We start from the raw sequence: 23,560 nt of genomic DNA, 5'->3' as shown, positions 1-23,560 counted from the left end.
CCACTACTCTTTCCCACAACTTCATGGTGTGGCTTAACAACTTTATCCCTCTGTAATTTCCACAGCTCTGCACATCACCCTTATTCTTGAAAATCGGAATCAGTACACTTAATCTCCACTCCTCCGGCATCCTCTCACTTTCCAAGACTTTATTAAACAATCTGGTTAACAACCCCACTGCCATCTCTCCTAAGCACTTCCATGCCTCCACTGGTATACCATCTGGGCCAACCGCCTTTCCACTTTTCATCTTCTTCATAGCAGTCCTCACTTCATCCGAACTGATCCACCCCACTTCCAGATTCACGATCTCCACCTCTTCCAACCTTCTATCTCTCTGATTTTCATCATTCATCAGCTCCTCAAAGTACTCCATCCACCTTCTCAACACACTCTCCTCGCTCGTCAGCACATTCCCATTTGCGTCCTTTATCACCCTAACCTGCAGCACATCCTTCCCAGCTCGGTCCCTCTGTCTTGCCAATCGGTATAAATCCTTTTCCCCTTCTTTTGTATCCAGCTTCTCATACAGCTCGTCATATGCCTTTTTCTTGGCCTTTGCCACCTCTCTTTTTGCTTTTCGACGCCACTCCTTATACTCCTGCCGACTTTCTTCATCTCTCTGACTATCCCACTTCTTTTTAGCCAACCCCTTCTTCCTTATACTTTCCTGTACTTCCTCATTCCACCACCAAGTCTCCTTATCTTCCTTCCTCTGTCCAGATGTCACACCAAGTACCTTCCGAGCTATCTCCCTCACAACTTCTGCTGTCGTTGCCCAATCATCCCACCCATCTTTACCACCATCCAGCGCCTGTCTCACCTCCTCCCTAAATTTCACGCAACAGTCTTCCTCCTTCAGCTTCCACCATCTGGTCCTTGGTTCAGCCCTCACTCTCTTCCTCAACCTCACCTCTAAAGTCATCCTACAGACCACCAATCGATGCTGTCGAGCTACACTCTCCCCTGCCACAACCTTACAGTCACTAATCTCTTTCAGGTTGCATCTCCTACTTAAGATGTAATCCACCTGTGTGCACTTACCTCCACTCTTGTATGTCACCCTGTGTTCCTCCTTCTTCTTGAAATACGTGTTTACCACTGCCATTTCCATTCTTTTTGCAAACTCTACCACCATTTGCCCTTCCACATTTCTCTTGTTGAGACCGTACCTCCCCATCACCTCCTCATCCTCTTTATTCCCTTCCCCAACATGTCCATTGAAATCTGCTCCAATCACCACTCTTTCATCCTTGGATACACTCTCCACCACTTCATCTAACTCACTCCAGAAATCTTCTTTATATTCCATCTCACACCCCATATGTGGGGCATATGCACTGATGACATTCATCATCACCCCTTCAATTTCCAACTTCACACTCATCACTCGGTCAGACACCCTCCTCACCTCCAATACCCTCTTGACATGATCTTCCTTCAGGATTATCCCGACACCATTTCTCCTCCCATCCACACCATGGTAGAACAGTTTGAAACCACCTCCAATGCTCCTCGCCTTACTCCCCATCCACTTGGTCTCTTGTACACACAGTATGTCCACCTTTCTTCTCTCCATCATATCAGCCAACTCTCGCCCTTTGCCAGTCATCGTCCCAACATTCAGAGTTCCAACTCTCACCTCCACACTTCTACCCTTCCCCCTCTCCCACTGCCTCCGGACTCGCCTTCCCCGTCTCCTTCTCCTCCTTCGCCCAGCAGTAGCACAATTTCCACTGGTACCCTGCTGACCACCGGTACCGGTGGCGGTCGTTGGTAACCCGGGCCTCGACCGATCCGGTATGGAAATTCGTTTTGTTGTCCGCATAATGATTTGGCATAGGTTTTTACGCCGGATGCCCTTCCTGACGCAACCCTGGTCGCCTCTTACGACACACAGGGATATGGTACACCTATTCTAACCGGGGCATACACCGGGCCCAGTACAACTGGTGCTCATTTCGCCGACCTCGGAAGGATGGCAGGCTGAGTCAACCCCCTGGTGTTTTCGACTTGGTTTATATATATTTATATATATATATAGATATATATATATATATATACATATATATATATATATATATATATATACATACATATATTAATTCAGTGTCCCAACGGGGCTTGAACTCAGGACCTCTTGGGTCCCAAGCCACTGCCCTTACCACTGCGCCAACACCAGGTTATATATATATATATATATATATATATATATATATATATATATATATATATATATATATATATATATATATATATATATATATATATATATATATATATATATATATATATATATATATATATATATATATATATATATATATATATATATATATATATATATATATATATATATATATATATATTGTTGTGGCCGAGGGTACTGAGACACCAGCTTGGCACTCAGGGCGATTAATCCCTGGTAGTCCTCGGTAGAGCCGGACCTGTGGCCACCACTCTCAATTAACTTTGTGGTATGGTGTGTTGTTTTAAAACCATGAACACCACCCAGTCAACCACGAGTTCCAGTGTCCACCGTCTAATTATGCCGTTTAACTGGAGGTCACGTGGTTACCTGAGCGGGGAGCGCGCCCTCGGCAAAGCACCAAAGTTATCTAGATTAGATTTTAATTAGGGCGGCCGAGCGTTTTAACCGCTGGTGCGTACCGACGATTTTTGGTCAAATCTGTGGTAATTACCTCCCAGTCTCTCAGTTTAAACAATGCTAGACCAATAGAAGGAAAGGACAAACATGGACAGGTTGGAATTCGAAAATAATTTATTAATAATAAAATAAATAAATAAAAGAACCTTTTTATTTTCTGAGGTAAATAAAGAATGAATTTCAAAGCAAAATCAATCAAAATGACAGGAAAGAGACAAAGAGCAGATGCTTATCGGGGGTTCACTTACAGCTAAACACAGACAAGGGTATCCAACAGATCATTCAGGGGGAGGGAATCGTCTCGCTCACCAGAGAGTAGTCGTCCATGAAGTGTAAACGTCCTGAAATGTGTGCGTGCGTGTCACGTCTGTCGCCAGCACCCAGCCTTGCCGTGCACCCTCTCGCGAACAGCCTTGAACGCCAGTCAACGTCTGGAGGGCACCGAGATCGTCTGTCGCGGGTTTAGACCCTGGTGTTGTTGGTGACCGACCGTGCCTCACTTGTTGGCGGCGCTGCTCACACCCACACGCTCGCTTGCCCAAGCACTGGGAAGGACGAATTGTCTCGTTGTTGGCGCTGGTCAGACACCCACACGCGCACCACACGCTCGCTTGTGCAAGCTTACTTCTTGTTCTCTTTTCCCTCCCTGGCTTTCTTTCGCCCCGCTTTCCCTGTCCGCTTTCCTCCCAGAACGTACCTCTCGTTCGTTTTATATCTCTGGGCCGTCTCCATGGGTGCAGTCCACCCCAAGCTCACCCCGCCCCACTAGCGCATGGTGACCATGACGACCCGTGTGCTCTCAAAAAAGGCAGGCGTCGGGGCTTGCGAAAGATTGTTGCTGAGGAAGAATGAGGGCAGGCTTCAGAGCTCGTGAAAGAAATGTGTGTCAACGTGTCCATTGTAAATAAAAAAAGCTTCCCATAAGAGAGGGGATCCATCATTTACCCTTCTCAACACATCACATTTAAGATTCCATTAGACATGGGGATGGGGGTACTCTGAACATGCCTTGAAGGAAATACCTGTCTGAGGACCTGGATGTGTGGATGCCTTCATCAGACCAGATTCTAAAATCTGTAACGAAACACTACCGGTCAGAAGTTTAAGAACACCCCCATTTTTCCAGTTTTTACTGAAATTTAAGCAGTTTAATGTTTCAATGTACTCTGAAATTAAAGCATAGAACAAATAAACAATTGCAAATAAAAAAGAAATCATGGAATCGTTTTGTGGAACAAAATTTAATCTAAATTTTTGACTCATCAAAGTAATCACCTTTTGCAGAGAAAACAGCCGAACATACTCGTGGCATTCTTTCCACAATGGAAATCAAATATTGTTCGGAAAGTTCTTCCCAACACTGTTGCAAAAGTTCCCACAAATGTGTTGCACTTGAAGGTTGCTTTGTTTTCACCATTCTGTCCAGTTCATCCAAAATCAGCTCGATGGGTTTTAAGTCTGGAGACTGTGCTGGCCATTCCATGATTTGAAGCCTACCGTCTTGTTCTTTTCTTCTCAGGTTGTTCTGACATAGCCTTGAGGTTTGTTTTGGTTCGTTATCTTGCTGTAGGATGAATCCCTGACCAACTAGGTGTAGACTAGACGGTATTCTATGGTGCTGCAAAATGCTGTGGTTGCCCTTTGGTTCAGGGTTCCAGTCACTCTGTGCAAGTCGCCAAATCTGGATCCAGAAAAAGAGCCCCTGATCATCACGCTTCCTCCTCCATGTTTGACAGTTGGTGTCACACACTGAGGAACCATCCTTTCGCCCACTCGACGGCGTACAAAAACCCTGCGTGATGAACCGAAGATTTCAAATTTTGATTCATCGGTCCATAAGACCTTCTTCCAGTTTTCAGTAGTCCACTGGCGGTACTTCATGGCCAAGGCAAGCCTCTTTTTCTTATTTTGCCATCTGAGCAATGGCTTTCTTACTGCCACTCGACCTGTCAAACCTGCAGCTCGAAGTCTTCTCTTCATAGTTGAAACTGAGACTTCCTTACTTTGACCAATGTTAAGCTGTGCTTGAAGCTGCTGCCCTGTGAGCCCCCTATCACACAAGCTGTTGACTCTCAGAAATTTGTCTTCTGATTGTGTTGTGGCTTTGGGTCTGCCAGACCTCTTCCTGTCAGAGTTTCCTCCAATTTCCAAGTGCCTTTTGATGGTGTAGGAAGCTGTACTCACTAACACCTTGGCTTCCTGAGCAATTTCTCGAAAGGAAGGACCTCCACTTTTAAGGGTTATTATGGTCTGTCTGTCTTCCTTTGTTAATTGTCTTTTTCTCGACATCATGATAGCATTATACGACTTCCTGCAGTGCAATATTGTCCAAATAATGCTTCAGAGAGTGCAGCAACACAGTCTGTTCCAACACTGCTTTTATATAGACAGAGGGTTTGTAACTAATTAACAAAAGTTGGGACACCTAGAGGAATTGTTTGCATCAAATTTCAAGGATTAATTTACTTCCATTGCTGCAGAATAGCTGCAGTTGCTAACCCATTACTTGTTCCCTGAAAAGAGCCTTTGTTAACAGAAATTTACATTATTTTTCAGTTTTTGGTCACCAAAACTTTTTTTATGCACTGGCAGTTTACCACTTAGCTATGTACCATTTCAGGTTATTCACTGGACTTGAACTGCTTAAATTTCATAAAAAACTGAAAAATGGGTGTGTTCTAAAACTTTTGACCTGTAGTTTTTATACATATATGTATGTATATATATATATATATATATATATATATTTTGTTGCTGTTCTCGTAACCGCATGCATACAACAGACAGTGGTCCCAAGACAGTTATTCCATTATTATACGTGTAGATAGTCCCCTTCCTTCTGTATAGTGGGACAACAAGGGAGTGCGTTGCGACAATGTAATAGCTCGGGTTGCTTAAATCATTTTCTCCTTCATTTTATCCCTACTCTTCTTCTTTTCTGAATATTCCTGAGGTAAATCAGCCACGTGCGCCTTCGCTGTAAGGTGGGGCCTCGTGGAGGCCAGCGCGTGCAGCGCCGCAGTGGGGAAACTGCAGCGCCGAGTCACGTGTTGTGCTTGTTGGTGCGGGATTATCGACTCGAGCTTCCAATGATCTGGGGAGGATTGCTGGTTGCATTAAAAAGGCATGCAAATAAATACCTCTTAAGAGGCTACATAAAATGCGTACGGAGGTCGATAAAGCCGACTCCACGCCATGTTGGGCAGGATACGAGTGTGCGGGTAGAAGCGGCTTGTTCCTTTTCAACCTCAATATCCGACACATATCGGTGTTCGATCCGCGCACGCTAGCGGAGTCATGTGAACGAGAGCACTGGCCACGTGTGTAATGGTGGAACCGCGCACACTGTATGGAATGTGCTCGAAAGCAGACACCTACGCCGCTCATGAGACGTGCACGGATTTATCCATGGTGATGTACCTTCGCTCCTTCCTGGCAGCAGTGGATTCTCCACGGTGAATGCCTTCTCGTCTCTGAGGCCAGCGAAGCTGCGATCGAGCCAGGGAATGTACAGTGCGGGCCACGTTGGCGCACGCAGAATGAGCGTGTTGATCGTCGCTGGTCGAACGCCCGAGCAGGCATGCGGGACCCTCGACCGGTCGCTGGGGCATGGCCCGGGGGTTTTTGCAGGATTATTTGCGTACCAATTTTGGTGTGGGCGATTCGTGTCATGTCGTGGGGTCAGAGCGAGGTGTGTTCGCTGTCTGGGGTGGCTTTGCCGGAAACGAAGTGAGGTGGTTTCTGGCCCAAGCTGGTGGGCCATGTGAGGGGTCGGGGCCAATCGGAGCGCCCGATTCACGTGATGACGTTACGATTCGGGGTGGCCCCTTCCCCTGAGCTGCAAATCCTATAAAGGTCGGAGAAGTTACTCCGTCTCTCTCTTGCTCTTGCTTTTTGAGTTTCTCCGCCTCTCTCTCGCCTCGCCTCGCCTCGTCGACACCACCACGACCTGCCTCCTCGTCTCTGCCCACACGACGTCGACCCCACCAGCCTATCTGGTCCCACGTACTACTCCGTTCTCGCACTCTGGATTCTGTCCCTTCTCGACTCAAGCTCCTCCTTTATAGTGCCCAATTCCTGGTTCTAAACTCCCTCTTCATCGAGTTGTGTGTGTGTGTGTGTGTGTGTATGTGTGTGTCTGTCTGCTTAAGTAAGACTGCAGAACATCGTTATTGTTATTGTTGTTATTAATTTCGCGTTAAGTCTGCTGTGTTCCCTTTTTTAAGTTGCCTGTTTATTGTCACACCACACTTCTTTCTTTCTCTGCATTACACACAACAATCAAACTATTCACCGTGCCACCTATCTTTCCTCGCCTGCTTGTAAATAAATTATCATTAGTAGGAATGTTCCCTGCTCGTTTTTGTCTTTTCTTACATTAATCCAGCATGGTCCGAATCCTACTTTAGCTGGGACTTTATTCCCAACGATCTGTTCGTTTTAGCCGGTACGTCCTTGGCAGGGTCGCTCGGCTGCTTCCAATCCGGAAAAGTGATCCGATCCGGTAGAGTGATCCGATTTGGACAAGGCGTACCGAGGGCATGTTCCCCGGTAATTAAATCACGTGATTACTTAGGTAACCTGATTAACCCAAAGACGGGAGGATCCTAGGTCACGCGGTTGAGTTATTGGCGTCCACGGTTGGTTAAGCAACCCACCGTGTCACAGAATTATCTGTGTGCGACAATGCCTGTCAATGACAATTGTAGGCGTGTGCGGCCTACAATTCCGGGCAGTCTGGTGGGAGCCGACAATGCTTCCCCCACCTTGTGGTCTTCTCACCCGACCCCTGGCCCGCCACTATATATATATATATATATATATATATATATATATATATATATATATATATATATATATATATATATATATATATATATATATATATATATATATATATATATATATATATATATATATATATATATATATACAAACATATATTTTGTGTGTGATTACCTTCAATTTCATCTCTTTGGATGTCTTGGTTTTTAATTATTGTTGTTATTCATAAACTCTACTGCTTTTATCATTGAATATTGTTGACGGCTATTTGCTTTAAATTTGAGTGCACATCAATTCAGAATGAATTCTGAGGAGTTTTTTTGAAGCTTAGCAGGAAGGAAAAAATATGAGCAGCACATTATCACCTCCACCTTGAAATCCATTGTCTATTTTTTTACAGTGCAGGACGAAGGCCTCCCACAACTCATGTTGAGTGGTGTTTTCCAGACTCACCACACTTGCCAGGGTGCTGGCGTTAGTCCAAGTGTGGGTTTGTGAGAGCGAGGAGATGTGGGAATCAAACACCAGTCAGTGGAGAAAGAAGCAAGTTCATAACCACTCCACCAAACAGCCAGCTCGAAATACAATATAGGGGATGGTAAAATGTACCTTTAAATTTCACTGTCTCACAATTACCACAAAGAGTGCTATTCTCTTGCTGGTTATGGTGCAGGAGTGCAAGCCAAGCAGTTGAATTCGATTCTTGGCAAAGGAAATTTGCTCTAATGGGCTTTTGCATGTTGTGTCTGAGGCTGGCACGACGTGAATTGAGTCCATGATAGTCTACCACCCGCAGAATTTCCAGCACGGAAAGGCAGTGGGTGAACTATCGTGGGAGGAGATGCTGCGAGTAACTGGAATGATTCATCATCAATATATGTCCAAACGAAATACCGACCATTGATCTTCGAAAAGTTGGGTCATATTAAAACCGAGAAGGAATTTATGGCTTTGAACCGGTTTGCAACATTTTTGGCATAGCTCATCCTTAAATCTGACCTGGCTTGTTTAAATTTTACCTTGACAGCTATACAACACCGAGTTTGTTTGATTGCCATATTTTGGCCATTGAGGCTCTCGTGGTGCTTCGGTGGTGATACTACTTGGTAATTAATAGGTCATTGATAACACAGAATGTCCCACGATTGATAGGCACTTAGTGTCTGGACCGAGCTCTTGAAAATTCAGGGCTTCAGCTCGAGGGTTCTTCTCATTAGCTTATTTGCTATCTGCAGCTGGTGCGGTTGAGTGATGAGAACAATAGACCGTATCTCATGGGCGCGGATCACCTGTGGCCGTGGTAATATGATCGTTATCGTTGTTTGAAAGTGTCACTGAGGTTATTACTATGTGGTCATCTCTTCTGTCTTTTAAAGTGGCTTCTGGGATTCAGGTGGACTCGTGGTTGAAATTAATTATGTGAATTCAGCCACAAAAAAGGCAGGTACACACATAAACAGCCGACAAGTTGATAGTCCATTTACTCTTCTGTGATCTTGCATTCAACAAATAACTTGGACAAAATAACTGGAAGAACTTCGTCAAAATGATGGCCATTATGAGTCCATCAATTTGTGACATATTTGGTACGTGAGGAAGGGGCTGGGAAATTGAGAAAAAGAAGAGGAGGACGAGAGTTGACAAAATGATGGCAGAGAAGTCAGAAGAATGTGGATAGGGACCAAAGAGGTTTTGGAGGAGATAACAGCAACAGAAGGGAAGGAGCATAGATGGAGCATATACACATAAAGGTGTTGTTTGAAGGGCTGAAGGGAGGGGAGATAAAATATCCCTCCATATTTCTAAGTTATAAATATATGCCCCTCATGAATACTAGATTTAATTGAAACACAAATCAACACAGTTTGACAGTTTTGAATACACTCATCTCCTGAGGCTTTGTCGAGCATCTTGCTGCCCTACAGTAACCATGTGGTACTTCATAGTTGGGTTTCACACACAATGTATATTTATTCTTAGATATCTAGGCTCTTTATGACAGAGCAAGGAGGCTGAGTCATTTTTGGTGACATTTGCATTCCCTCCTGGAGAAGAGCTCTGTCAAAAGCCTTGCTATGTGTGATCTCAGTGGTCATGCATAAAGTATTGCCAGCACTTAGGACCTTGCACAATGTGGCCACCCACACCTCTCTCATACCACACCCACTATCATAACAACCATTTTCATGATACATTCCATTCCAACTTAGTATCATAATACTGTATGTACCTGTCTTTTGGCTACAATGGAATGTTTATCATTTGGTATGAGAATGTTGATTTTCCAGGAGATAGCTTACCTTGTGTTAAAGTAGCTGTGAAAATTAGCAAAAAATTAATTGTGTGTGTGTGTGTGTGTGTGTGTGTGTGTGTGTGTGTGTGTGTGTGTGTGTGTGTGTGTGTGTGTGTGTGTGTGTCCATGTGCTTGTCATTGGTTATTATCTTCATATGTGGATTTCAGAAGGTGGAACGGAGCCCGCCAGGTCCAAAAGTATCCACCTTCGTGCATGCACGTAGATATATACAACACAGAGGCATATATATATATATATATATATATATATATATATATATATATATATATATATATATATATATATATATATATATATATATACATATACATACATATAAGACCCAGCCACATCCCTCACCTGTGAATCGAGGTAATAGCCAATCAGCTCTCACCTAATCAATCAACTAAGCCCAGGTGGCTCGGATTATATAAATAAATTGACACCTCCCAACCAATCAAGAAGGCCGATGCAAGGTAAGCCCTTTGTTGTTTCAAACTTCCAGAGTTCCTCCACAGCTATAAAGATATTCACAAATAGTACACACATGAGAATCCCAATGCTACACACCCCTCAGCTACCAGACCGGTTTCATCGCTTCTGGGCGTTTCATCGCTTCTGGGCGACAGCACAGACAGAAACATTCAACACTAAGGCTCCCAAGCATGTATCACGTATCAATGTCAAAAGCAGTCAGCATATCAATGAAAAACAAAGACCCACTCACATCTCTCACTTGTGAATGTTGCAAGCAACCAATTAACTCTCACATCATCAATTAAACCCAGGTGGTGAGAATTATATTGATAAATCAACTACTCCCATGCTCTTCTAGCCAAAGAAGTTGCAAAAGCAGCCAAGAAAGGTTGCCAAGGTGAGCGCTGTTCTGTTTCAAACCCTTGCCAGAGTTCCTGCACAACTGTAAAGATGTTCACAAATAGTACATACATGAGAATCCCAATGCTGCATACCCCTTCAGCTGCCAGACCAGTTTCATCACTTGTTTGTGAATCATCAGCGACAGCACAGGCACAAACATTCACCACTGAGGAACCCAAGCATATATTCATTTTTGTTGGCTGCTGTCTCCAAATGTGGGTGGGTTTCAGGAGATGGAAGGGAGACCTACCAGGTCTCAAAGTATCCACATCCATTGTGCGTGCGTGCGTGCGTGCGTGCGTGCGTGCGTGCGACCAAACCATAACCGTCTCCACTGATGGATTTAATCAAAAGACAACATGTTGTACTTCACAAACATTCTGTTATATTCATGCTATAATTTGCCTGATGTAATATTCCATCTGTTTGGAAGTCAACTTGCATCACTTTTATCGATGATCCTTGCTGATTATATGTGGCATGAGCAAAAATCACTTCCGTTTTGAGAAGCTCAGCGTTGTTTGCTTTGGTTTGAACCTCTGTTTAAAATGAAATGAAACATTTTGAAAATTTGGAATTATTTTTTGAAATTAAACATTTTGAAAACTTGGTATTACTCTGATTCGGGCTTCAACATCACCGTAATGCATATTAGCAAGTTGTTTAAACTTTCCTTATGGAAGAAGAAGATGATTTGTACAACCGTTTCCCACTAGGTTCATTATTATGCACATTTATACAATACGATACACAATCACAGAGAGAGAATTGGGTTCTTCCCCCCACCTCGAACCTTCTCCCCCAGATATATGCTACCCAGACAGAAAACATACTTAGGGTACCCTTCGGCAACATGCAGAATTTGGTTGGATTTGGTTCATTAGTTTTTAAAGTTTTTTTGAAGCGTATACAAAAAAAACAAATAAACAAGAAAAAGAGGTCATGCGGAGAGAGAATGATACTTGAAAAATCCACCCCCTCTCCAAAGGTTGCCATGGATACATCAAATTGTCCATTTCATTGGATTAAAATTGACGATCCTCATCAAAGCTCAAGTCAATCAGATGAAAATTGATTCTTTTTTGGATTGAAATTGATGATTTGAGAAGTTTGACCTTGAGTTGACCTTTTGGTCTCAGAAATAGTTGGTTTACCAATTCAGTGATGGACTATGCAAATCCTGTTCAACTTACAAGTTAATAGGATGTAAATTGATGATTTTTTTCAGTTGAAAATTGATGATTTTAGAAGTTTGATCTTGAGTTTACCATTGACCTTTTGACCTCAAAAATAGTTAAGTTTCCTAATCCAGTGACGCAATATACGAATCTTTTTCAAATTTCAAGTCAATCAGATGAAAAATGATGATTTCGGAAATTTGACCTCAAGATGACCTTTGAACTTTGACCTCAAAATCAATAGGCTTCTCAGTTGAGTCTACCTCTACAACTTGGTAAATTTTCATGACGATCGGTTTTGAATTGTGACCTGTAGGCAACAAACAGACAAACAGCCAGAATAACAAAATCAACTAACCAATATACTTGAAAAATCTTCGAATTTGCAAGTAACAAACAGAGAGACAGATGGACACAGATCCTTTTATAATGTAGACATATCAAGGTCCAAAATAAGTGGTGGCCTAAGTGCCAAATGCCACCAAAAACCCCCGTCGGGCCACCAAAACCTTGGTCCCAGGTGGCCCGTGTGGCCACTTGTGTTAAAATCTTTGTTATATCTTCTTTGTCAATGTATTCAGTCATTACTTATCATTATGCAATATCAACCAACTAAACTTGCCAAGGGCCCTACAGGTCATGTGGCAAAGGTTTTAGTGGCTTCATTTTCCACCCCCCCACCCCCCACCCCGCACCTGGAGTTCCGAAGGTAGGATGACACAAATTATCTCGCCAATGTGTACCATGTTGCGCCGCTTCCTGTGGTTGTGGGAGACTCCATATTATTTCCACACTCGCTTCGCCTATATTGCTTTCGACTTAACTTAAGTGCAAAATATCCAGAGGAATTCCCATGTTTTATTGCCTTTTTCCACCTTGGGAAGGTGTATAAAATGTAGCTGCTTCAGGGTCATTCCACCTTTTCGTGGCATTTTTCTAAGGCCATCTCAAATGGCAAAAGTAAGAACAAGCATAACTATAAGGGCGCTCGGTGGAGCGCATACCTCCGCCACGTAATGCCTGACCCACGAGAACATATCGGGCCCAATACATTTTTGAAATACCATGCTATACAGTACTGCATCGTTTTTAGCCCTATCTCTCATTGGTGAAGAATCACTTAAAAAAAAATTCTTGTATCCAGATACGGATTTGGATCTTCACCAAAATCTAATCAATTCATCCTTGTGACACACCTAACCTGTCCACCAAGCTTTATCCGAATCCGTCCACCACTTTTTGAGATATCCTGCACACAAACAGACAAACTGACAGACAAACAGCCAGAGAGGGGTGAAAACATAACCCCCTTCACCTTCGGTGGTGGAGGAAATAATAATTGTGTAATAATCATATTGACATTACAGATTCGGATATGACAAAAATCTTTTTCAAAGTGATTTTTCACCATTGAGTGATGGGCCAAAATCGATACATAGCATGATATTTCAAAAAGTTGAAGACGGATTACGACTAAATTTGGTGGATAAGTTCGGGTGGTTGAAAGGAACAAGCCATCAGATTTGGTTCAGGTCCAGATGCAGATCCGGCCGATGGGTGGGATACAAAACCTAAACTGCTTAGCCTAGTGGAGGTATACTCTCGACCAAGACCAAGTGCCGTTATAGTTTTATCAATATTTTTATTGCAGAAAATGCTTCTTCTTCCTTTAAAAGCTTTTAAAAACGTATTAAAATGCTTAAATTCCCTTATTTTTCTGTCATCAGCACGCCATCCCTTCTTAATCGAAATACATTCTTCCTCTTGTTCTTCTTCTTTTTCTTCACAGGACATATTTTGCTAACCTGTCTCTCACCTAAGTGCGTGGTCTGTCATCCATATTCTGGTTCCTACAGCATGACCTTTCTCTGTGCCTTCAACAACAACTCCTTCCACCCATCACGTGATCTTTATCTCAGAATGTTAAATATAGTTATCTTGAGACGTCCAGTTTGCAGAGTTTGTCTGCCCACAACAATCTCCTTCAAGTTATCTTGCAGTCTCCTACGTGTCCCCTTTTCTCTTCAATATCCTTCCACTTCATGCCCCCCCCCTTTCTGCATCCAACCTCACCCTACCCTTTCCAAGCTTCCCTCTCACCCACCCTCTTCTATCTCTCACCTCAACCACCTGCTCAAATCTTCCTCCCCCCCACACTTTCAATGTTTCCCTGTCTCAGATTCCCCCTCGTCCTGCCCCCTCTCGGCTTCCCCTCATCCTGCTTCCTCTCAGCTGCCCTCTCGTCTTGCCTCTGCTAAGCGACCCCCTCATCATGCCCCCTCTCAGCTTCCCCTTTGTCCCACCTCCTCATATCTCCCACCCCCCCCATCCTGCCTACTCCATCTTCCCCCAGGTCCCAACACCATCCCATCTTCACCTCCAGCCCTCACCTTCTCAGCCTCCTCTCTGTCATCCCTCATCCTCTGATCCTTTCACCTCTTCAGGATCCTCCCAACGCTTCCTCTCCTGTCCCTCACTGTGTGGACCTCAAACATCAGAGGCCTCCACTCAAACCTGAAAGATGTCTCAATCCAAGCTGCTGCTGACAGCCAGGACTTTATGTTTCACAGAATCCTTTCTCTCATAGGACATCCCTGACTCCTTGTTGTCTCTGAGATGCATTCCAGTTTCTGAGCTGTTGTTGTAGTTATTATTATTGAAGACCTATCACCTTTACACTCCACCCTGTGAAGAGTCCAATGTTCGATCTCAGCAATTCTTAGTTGCCTGATCTCAACATTGTAGATGCAAATGAAAAGAACAAAACAGAAGAAGGGGAAAGGTTTCAAAAAATGAAGGAATTTTTTTATATGCCATATATATATATATATCTATAATGTATATGTATAGGTATATGTATACGCATATATATATATATATATAATATCTATATATATGTATATGTATAGGTATATGTATACGAATATGTATATATGTGTGTGTATGTATATGTGTGTGTGTATGTATATATATATATATATATATATATATATATATATATATATATATATATATATATATATATATATTATAAAGCTCTTTCTAACCACTGATTCACTGTGACTGACTGACTCACTGACTGATGATATTCAAGATCAGTACCTTCTGGGTGACAAAGAAAGATGAAATTTTGCGATTTTATGGACATCGAAGCAATGACACCGGAAAAATTCACGAAATTGTCAGACAACATCGAGAAATGAAAACATAAATAAATGTGAAAGAAAAGAAATATCAAATGCAGGTGAGTGACCTGAGACAATGGGGAAGCAAGGTTCGTATGTTTACACAATGGGTAAGCAGACCTCACGTGTGTGTGTGTGTGTGTGTGTGTGTGTGTGTGTGTGTGTGTGTGTATATGTATATATATATATATATATATGTATATATATGTATATGTATATATATATATATATATATATATATATATATATATATATATATATATATATATATATATATACATACATACATGCACACCTGCTTTTGATTCTAACCAACCCCCTTTTTCTTCATCTCTAACTTGCCTCATGTTATGTCAAAATCTCCTCCTCTGAGGGTTGAATTCATCGACATGGCCAAAACAAGTCATCGTCTCGACGCTTATCCTCGTCAACATGAAATGAATCTGGACAATTTTAAATTAAGGTTTCAAATATCATGACTATTTTTGTTGTCATGAAAAAGTACCTTGTTCAGTTTTCGACGTGTTGTTTTCATCTTTTAAATGTACATAACCTCAGAGGTGCTGTTATGTTGAGTGGATGAAAGTTTTAAAATTTCAATTTTCCTGAAAAATTATTCTCATGTATTTTGTGTCACTTCAGTTAAAAATTCCCGACAAACATCGCTTCCTTCACGCTTTCTTCCTCACTCCCCCCCACTCCCATTTCCTTACGGTCAATAATCGCATCACATTCTCCAGCAACATTAACATTTCATGTAACTTTAAAGAACACAGCAATGACCAATGAGTAAATCTAAAAGAAGATTGAAAAAATATCTCTCGGGAATATCCCCGGCCTTCCGACTGATTAATTACGTACGCAGGTATTTCAGTACCAACGTCCTTTTCGTCAGCTCTAATGTTTATTTTCTTCACATTACATTTGAACTACACGTCCATGCACGTGTGAAACACAGTTTGTTTGTAAATCCTATACTTGCACACCATTCAGTCTTGAAAACTCAGGCGAAAACCGATTTTTTTTATTAAAGACTTCACAATTTCTTTCCTCTGCATTATGAGAACGTAATTTTTTTGAGCAGTGTGCAATAGACCGCTGCCACGATTGCTCCAGACAAAACATGCATTACTGTGTTTCCCCTGCATGAGTTTTAATCAGAATGTACCTTTGTTTCCTCAAAACGGCACCTTCATGTAATGATAGAAGACACGTTGTTCAGTCTTCAAATGCACACAAGAGGCAGCTGAGGCCTGAAAACCTACACAGAGCCACCAAAATGGGGGCGATTTGATTTTGAAGTTCCGCACAGATGGACATACAGAGAGATATCAGGACAGGACAAACTGGTGGAGAATATATCCAGTATATGATATGACATTTATATATATACATTAAGGAATAATTTTTTCTCACTATCTATATACTGTGTTGCCTATTTACTTATATGTTGAAAAAGTATATTGGTATATTTTGGAGGAAGGTATTTAATTCCTAGAAATCTTGCTGGATTTTCTTTCAATTTATTGCATATTGAACTCATTCCATTGTAGGTCTGATAAGCTTGTTGTAAATATTTAATATGTTTGACGATTTCATTGTGTCTGCATTTTGTTTCAAATCTTTTAGGTACGAGTGATCCTTATGTGAAATTCAAGTTGGGGGGTAAGATTGTGTACAAGAGTAGAATCATTTACAAGAACCTGAATCCTGTCTGGAACGAATGTTTCACCATCACAGTCGAACAGCTTCCAGAGAACATGATGGTGAAAGTAAGTGTTTCATTTATTCATCAACTTTCCTGTCGTTTAATGTAATTTTGGTGAGAATAGTTAAATTATGATACTTTCACACATATCTATATGAATCTTACATGTTTCAATCAATATCTAAATGGTGGGAATCTACCTTTGTTTCTTCAAAATGGTACCTTCATGTAAAGGTAGAAGATGCGTTGTTCAGTCTTGGTGACCTTGTGGCAATAATATTAAGAAGTTGGATTTTAAACATCTGAAAACCAAGAGTGAAGTTCGATGCCACTATAGAATTGCTGACAAGGAAGAATCTACCTGACATAAATAAACTTCAAGGAGGGAGTCATCTGCCTCTCTTGCCTGGTTCAGTCTACATGCAATTCTGCCCAACACTTTATGGATTGGATAGCTCTCCTGTCCTGAGGGAAACTTGGGATTGGGACTGAAATCCGACATATGAAAAGGCAGTTTTTGTGTGCTGGTGTGTTACATAATTAATAAGAGACATGATTAGAACTGCCACTTTATAACTGCTGGCAGTGATGACCGGGTACCAAGACGTCCCGCTTTGAGAGGACATCTGACCCTGACACATGACGTTTTTAAAAAAATTATCACTCATTATTCAATTTAATTTTTAATGGGATTAAAATAAATTCAATTCAAATCAAATACTTTAAATACTACAAATGTTTATGTTTGAATTAACTCTTTGTGATGTAACAACAGTTTGTTCATCACAGTAAATCTAAAACTCCATTATATGTGCAATGTTTCTGTGAAAACAGGTGTTTGACCATGACATTGGCATGCCAGATGACTTCATGGGGTCGTCCATTTTGGAAATGGTGAACTTTGAACCTGATTGGTAAATCTTGTTTTTTTTTAATGAATCATAAATGGTACTTCGAAGACAAATCAGGAATGCTAATGGTGCTTTGAACATTACGAAGGTGTTTACTATTTAGATAAGGCCGAGTCCAGACTATCATTGATAATTAACAAATGAGACTGTCAGCTGAAATAATCAGTAATAACCAGTAATATCTGGGTGCCATAGTGTCTTTACTGTTCCAATTTTCTCCTTCAGTTTCCCTCTGGATTTTGTGTGAGATCTTTTCACGATGGCTCCTCGTACCCAAAAAGTTCAAAAATGTGACGATTGGCTCTAATTAGAACAGGCGTGTTTAAAAATTTGACCCATTTCCAGTAAAGAAAAAAGTTTGGATCGAAGAATTAAGGATGAAAGAATAGCGCAGCAATGACGAGCCAAATGGCATCCTCCTGTTGAAGTTTATTGTGATTTTCTACGAAAGGGACTGAAGGAGTCTATTATTCCCAAATGTTTCAGGAATTGTGCATCAAAATGGCTGAAAATACTTCATGAGCCACATGTGTAGATCTCTCCTGAGATGTTTGATTCGTTTTTTACCAGCGTCAAGAGGTGTGATACAGATTTGAGATATTCAATTCTACCTGCAGTGTGGGCTAGAAGCAACACCTGAAATTTTGGTAGATACTCTGCTCCATTGTTATTGGCACTCCACCTGAAAATGATGAAAATTCCACTACATCAAACACTCTCAGTTACAACTTTCATCAAAAAAAAACCTGACATTTTTTTTCACACCCACACTGTCATTCCCACTTGTCAATTGCAACCAAACTTCTTAATTTCACACAAGGAACTTCAAAATAGAAGGAGGCCATCAGGCCCATCCAGCCTGTGCAATACTGCCAATATTAATGTGCCCCTATATCTCCACTGCTTTGAGGTAACTGTCCAATTATAGTTGAAATACATCCACTGGATCTCTACTGTCACCACCTTTCCAGGGAGACCATTCCATGCATTAACCTCAATTACCTGCAACACCGTCATGACAGTTTGTTAGTTATGAAGGAAAGTCTGGACAAGGCTTAAGATCTGCTCATAGTTGCTGAAATGACTGGGGTTGGCACGATGGTGTGGAGATACGCACAATCACCTCCAATGTATCTAGCCTGGGTTTGAATCTTCACCCAGCTATAAACTGTTATTCCGGTGTTTTGCAAGCAAGGTGATTAATCAGTGTGTGTGCCGTTCTTTGAATGTACATTAAATGGGCGTACCGTCTGCTGGCATTAGTTGGTGGACGTTAAAGATCCGACGGTGTGGCATCCTTCACGAAGAGTAGGCGATCTATCATCGGCAACTTGGACCAATTACAAATTCCTGCCCTAACCCTAGTCGAATGTCAGGCCTGGCCAGCCGATTTGTGAGATACTTGGGCCAATCTTCCCTCAACCAACCCCACAAGGACGTTAAAGAATAATAATAATAATAATAATAATAATAATAATAATAATAAGAGTTGCTTGAATGACTGTACAAGGAATACCTGTACTGTGTTATTACCATATAACTATAATGAATTTAAAGTTTATACTTTGGAAGCAGTCTTGAGAGGAAACTATTTTGAACAAATGCATTCCATGATTTCAATCTACTTTATGCGCAAGTACGATTCATTACTTTCACAATGTTCAAGATTGATTTTTTTTAAAAATCCCTGCAGGGAAAATCTACTTCTAATATTGCAGTTTTAAAATGCTTGAGTAATGAAACGAGCGATTTCATTTTTATTCAGCGTACACAATCAATACAATCAAGGAATGTGGGAGGAAATTCTCTTGCCAACGATTCAATTTTATTATTACCTGTGGTCGGTCTTCCTTCTGAATTATGTTGTGGACTGCCCTCTTGTGGAAGCCTTTCTGTGCCATTGCTTAATGTTGAGCATACACTGGATTATATACCAATGTCACCGATAGCATTTATCCACCAGGACAGAAGTCTGTCTCAAACTGGAAGATGTCCGCAGCTTCGAAAAGGATATGGGAGAGATTGTGCTGGATGTGCGGTTAGCTCCTGCGGCACACGTAAGTGTTGGCATGTTTTGCATCTAACATCATCAAAATAAATCCTGAGAGATGGCATTGTGGTTATAGATGAGAAAGGCCACGAATGAAGCATATGTATATCGGAATTTGTCCATGGTACCTCAAAAGGAACAAAAACAAAATAGAGGAATGAAGGGAAGGGAGGATGACAGGAAATAGAAATGAAGGTATAAGAGAGGGTGGTAGTTCGAGGAGTGGAAAGAGAAGGTAAATGAGATCAAAGGAGAGAAGAGTAAAAGAATGTGCCGGATGTCTAGTGGGGATGTTGAGTCAGGAGGGTGAAGCGGTCTTCACCAATTCATCATGGCATCACCGAGTTGTGATTACGTGCTGTCTTATCTGTGCATAATTTCAAAGTTTCCTGTGTTTTTTTTTTTTTTAACCGCAAACCATAGTTTTGTTTTTTGTGGATAAGTTTAGTCATATATTTGCTGCAATGTTTCGTTATCGAGTCACACACCTGTAAATGTTCCTTTAAACTTTGCAGTTAATTTGCAATTCATACGTCGATTCATTGATATATATGTAGCATGGTTCTTGGAAGTATTAGGAAGGTGATTTGTGTTCGACAATGTTCAAGTCTATAATTAAATTCTAATGAAGGTTTAAAGAAGTTTAAAAGTGAATAAATAAATAAATTCCAGGTTTTACCGCCATTTTACCTCGTGTCTATTACATCACCCCCATCTCACAGTTCACATTAGTTCATCATGCCTGTTGTTTGTGTCCCTTATAAAGTCCTTAAAAAACAGAAAGATTCCTGTTTGGAATGATTCTTCTCTGCACATGTGCGGTCGGGACGAATTCAGAGCCAAAGTACGGTAAAAACAGCAAAGTCGTCTTCCTATTCATGGTCTGATATGTGTTAAAAAAAAATACGTAACATTCAATTCAATTAAGTTGTTCATCGTTGATAAACTGACAATCATAAATTGATAAGACAGACAGATGGATGGACGGACATGAATCAGTTGCTTAACCCCACTGTTCGCTTTGCATGCGCAGGGTAATAAAGACAACATTCATGTTCCCTCTTTTTCCATATCTCGCTCATCTCATTTCAAAGACTTGGCCATTGGTGGATTTTTTGATGTTTCCAAGCTTATGCACAAGTTTGACAAACATGTACTGTGGGTAATTATCTCAATACGAGTTGATATTTGCCTCAAATATATTGCTGGTCTTAATTGCTTCTGTATGTTTGCCACTTATGGAACTTTCTTTTCGAAGAACATTTGAGACAAATTAAGGCAGTTTTGGTTACATCAATGTCAAATGTGATAACAGAGTTTTACGTCTTATAATCTAGATAATATCACGCTTGTTCGTCTGTGTGTGTCTGTCTCTCTGTAATATTCTCTTCCACCCACTGCTTGGACAGTTCACCTGACTCCACCCACAATTTATCCTTGTGGGATGGGAGGGGGGTGGGAGGGTTGGAGGGGGGTGGGGGGTTGGAGGGGGAAGAAAATTATACGGTCACCATGTTGGTGCTTCCTGCGATGCAACGTCAACGATATCTTCGGAGTTTTCATATTCACTATTGCCATGCCATTCCTATAAGTTTTCCCTTCATTGTAAAATGACCATAGTGCCAGTTAAAAGGATTTTGAGCTGATAGGTATCACGGACCTTGTGAAGATCGGCCTCAGCGAATGCACCACCCAAATAACTGTGCGTCATTCTCTCAGGCAGGGCTTAAACCCATGTTGTTATAAAAGGTGTTTGGTTTTGCCTTAACGGTTAAAGTGGCTGGATTATGATATTAGGATCTTGAGATCAAGCCCCTCTCGTGCCCTTAGATAACATCAGATGGGTTAACCCAGACTGTCATCTTTCCGAGGTCGCAAAATGAATACAAGCTTACTGGAAATGGGGAACTGCATCAGCGGCACAGCCGTGGTCCCAGCAATAAATAATAATAATTATAAAAAGTTTTTTTTTCCGATTATTTACTTTTAACGATGTGGATAAAGGCATCAGGAAAAAGATAATTTCGTTTGGGTTGTTTTTTTTGTCACATATCTTTTCTGCATATCTCACTGGATTGAGAGTTGGACAAGTGACATTGACGGCCATGACCTGCTCATAGTCACATATCTTTTCAGCATCCTTCACGGAATTGTGAGTTGGACAGGTGATTGTGGTTGGTCATGACCTGCTCAAAGTCGCATATCTTTTCCACATATCCCTCGGGATTGTGAGCTGGATAGGTGACCGTGATAGGCCATGACCTGCTCATGGTCACATATCTGTTTCGCAAAGCTCTCACAATTTTGTGACTTGGACAAGCCACTTTGATGGGCCATGACCTTTTCATGGTCACATATCTTTTCCGCATATCTTGCGGGATTGTGTGCTGGGCTGGTGACCATGATGAGCTATTATGACCTGCTCATGGTCACATATCTTTTCCAGATATCCCGCAGGAATGTAACGGGTGGGGAGGGGTTTTGAAGGCTTGAAGTGGGGAGAGGATTGATTGCTTAGATCTGGGAGGGGGAGAGTGAGAAATCACTTGGAGTTGGGGGGGGGAGAGCAAAGATGGGACAGAGTTGGAAAGGAAGGTTGAGGCGTTTGCAGGTCCAGTTGAGGAGTTGTGGTGGGGGAGGTGGGAGGTTTGAAGGCTTGGAATGGGGAGGGGATTGATGTCTTTGCATTTAGATGCGGAGGGGGAGGGTGAGGATTTGCGGTTGCGAGGTGGAGGTTGAAAACTTAAGCGCAATTGCATAAAGCATTCTTTAGGAAAGATTTGAGGATTTACTTAAATAGTTCAAGTTTCTCCTTAAGGACATCCTTAGTTTGAGGATCATTGCATATTCGAATATTCCTTAAGTTTTTTTCTTCAAAACTTTCCTTCAACTCAATGGAGCCCTCCTCCATCTGAAAACACCAACCTTTGAGTTTCCAAACGGTGCTGTACATGGAAATTGGTCACGAAGAGGTCGATTATCCCTGCACAAGATATCGCCAATGTGTTTTCAGAGACCGTCTCCACCCGCTTGATGTCTATGATGATATTACAATACCCTGATCGAAAACACGTACAAAGGAATACGTAACTATAATAAAGCTAAGGATCTTTGATCCCCTCGGAGTCATTTCCACAACAATATGTTTTAAATAATTAACTTATAAACTCCATTGAAAAGACAATCACACGGGATTCAACACATGAAATCTGGGCCAATATAAAGGTTTGTTCCGGTGCAGGTAGTGCAGGTGCAGCTGAAGGAGATGTTAGTGTAGTGGTATTTTCATGACGCAAACATGTTTTACTTCGTGTTCAGGTTACTTAGGTACCAATTCAATTGATACTGATGAACGGTTGCCCAAGGAAAAAAAAAGGTTAACTGTGTACGTAATAAATGGATTGAACGTGGCGTGTTACAATGTCAATAACTCGTCAATCCCGCATTGTATAGGGACGCGTGAGGTCTCGTTCGACTCGGGGGAATCTGGTTTGCCCTGAGGATCCAGGTCTTACCCAAATCGCGGGTTTCTTAACAATTATACACTATTTATAGTTATAATGTCATTAAACACAAAAGTACTTCAACAACACACATCATACAACTATACAATGTATTGTCTCTCTTGTGCTTGAGAAAAGCCTCCACAAGTGCTTGTGTCTCTTCCTTAAGCCAGTTTGTATATCTCTTCACAGTCATCAAGCTTTTGGAAACCTTTTCATATCTCTAATCTGATCGGTTGCCTGGCATAGCAACAGCTCCGAAGGATTTCCTTAACCTTAAGTAAATCCTTACTTAAGGGTTTCCTAAGGGTTGTTTATGCAACAGCCCTCAAGGAAATCCTTCGCCAAGGAATCACAATGTACCTTAATGGGAATGTTTCCTTAAGGATGAGGGGATTT

At 41.5% G+C, this 23,560-nt stretch overlaps 1 protein-coding gene across 8 annotated transcripts in view; it reads left to right on the top strand.

Moving 5' to 3' along the window:
• MCTP1 (multiple C2 and transmembrane domain containing 1) overlaps window positions 1–23,560 on the top strand; it is a 265,879-nt gene that overhangs the window by 108,639 nt on the left and 133,680 nt on the right. For all 8 annotated transcript variants that reach the window (XM_085874635.1, XM_085874636.1, XM_085874633.1 and 5 more), the window contains 3 exons: window positions 16,619–16,761; window positions 17,532–17,611; window positions 19,572–19,665. In XM_085874635.1, the coding sequence (XP_085730761.1) occupies window positions 16,619–16,761; window positions 17,532–17,611; window positions 19,572–19,665 (317 nt within the window). The remainder of the gene's footprint in view (window positions 1–16,618; window positions 16,762–17,531; window positions 17,612–19,571; window positions 19,666–23,560) is intronic.

This window comes from Eptatretus burgeri, chromosome 3 (assembly GCF_056783735.1).
Source record: "Eptatretus burgeri isolate ZD-2024b chromosome 3, Ebu_testis_v1, whole genome shotgun sequence".
NCBI lineage: Eukaryota > Metazoa > Chordata > Myxini > Myxiniformes > Myxinidae > Eptatretus > Eptatretus burgeri.
Note: the sequence above shows the minus strand (reverse complement) of the source record. Positions and strands in the feature narration are given on the sequence as shown.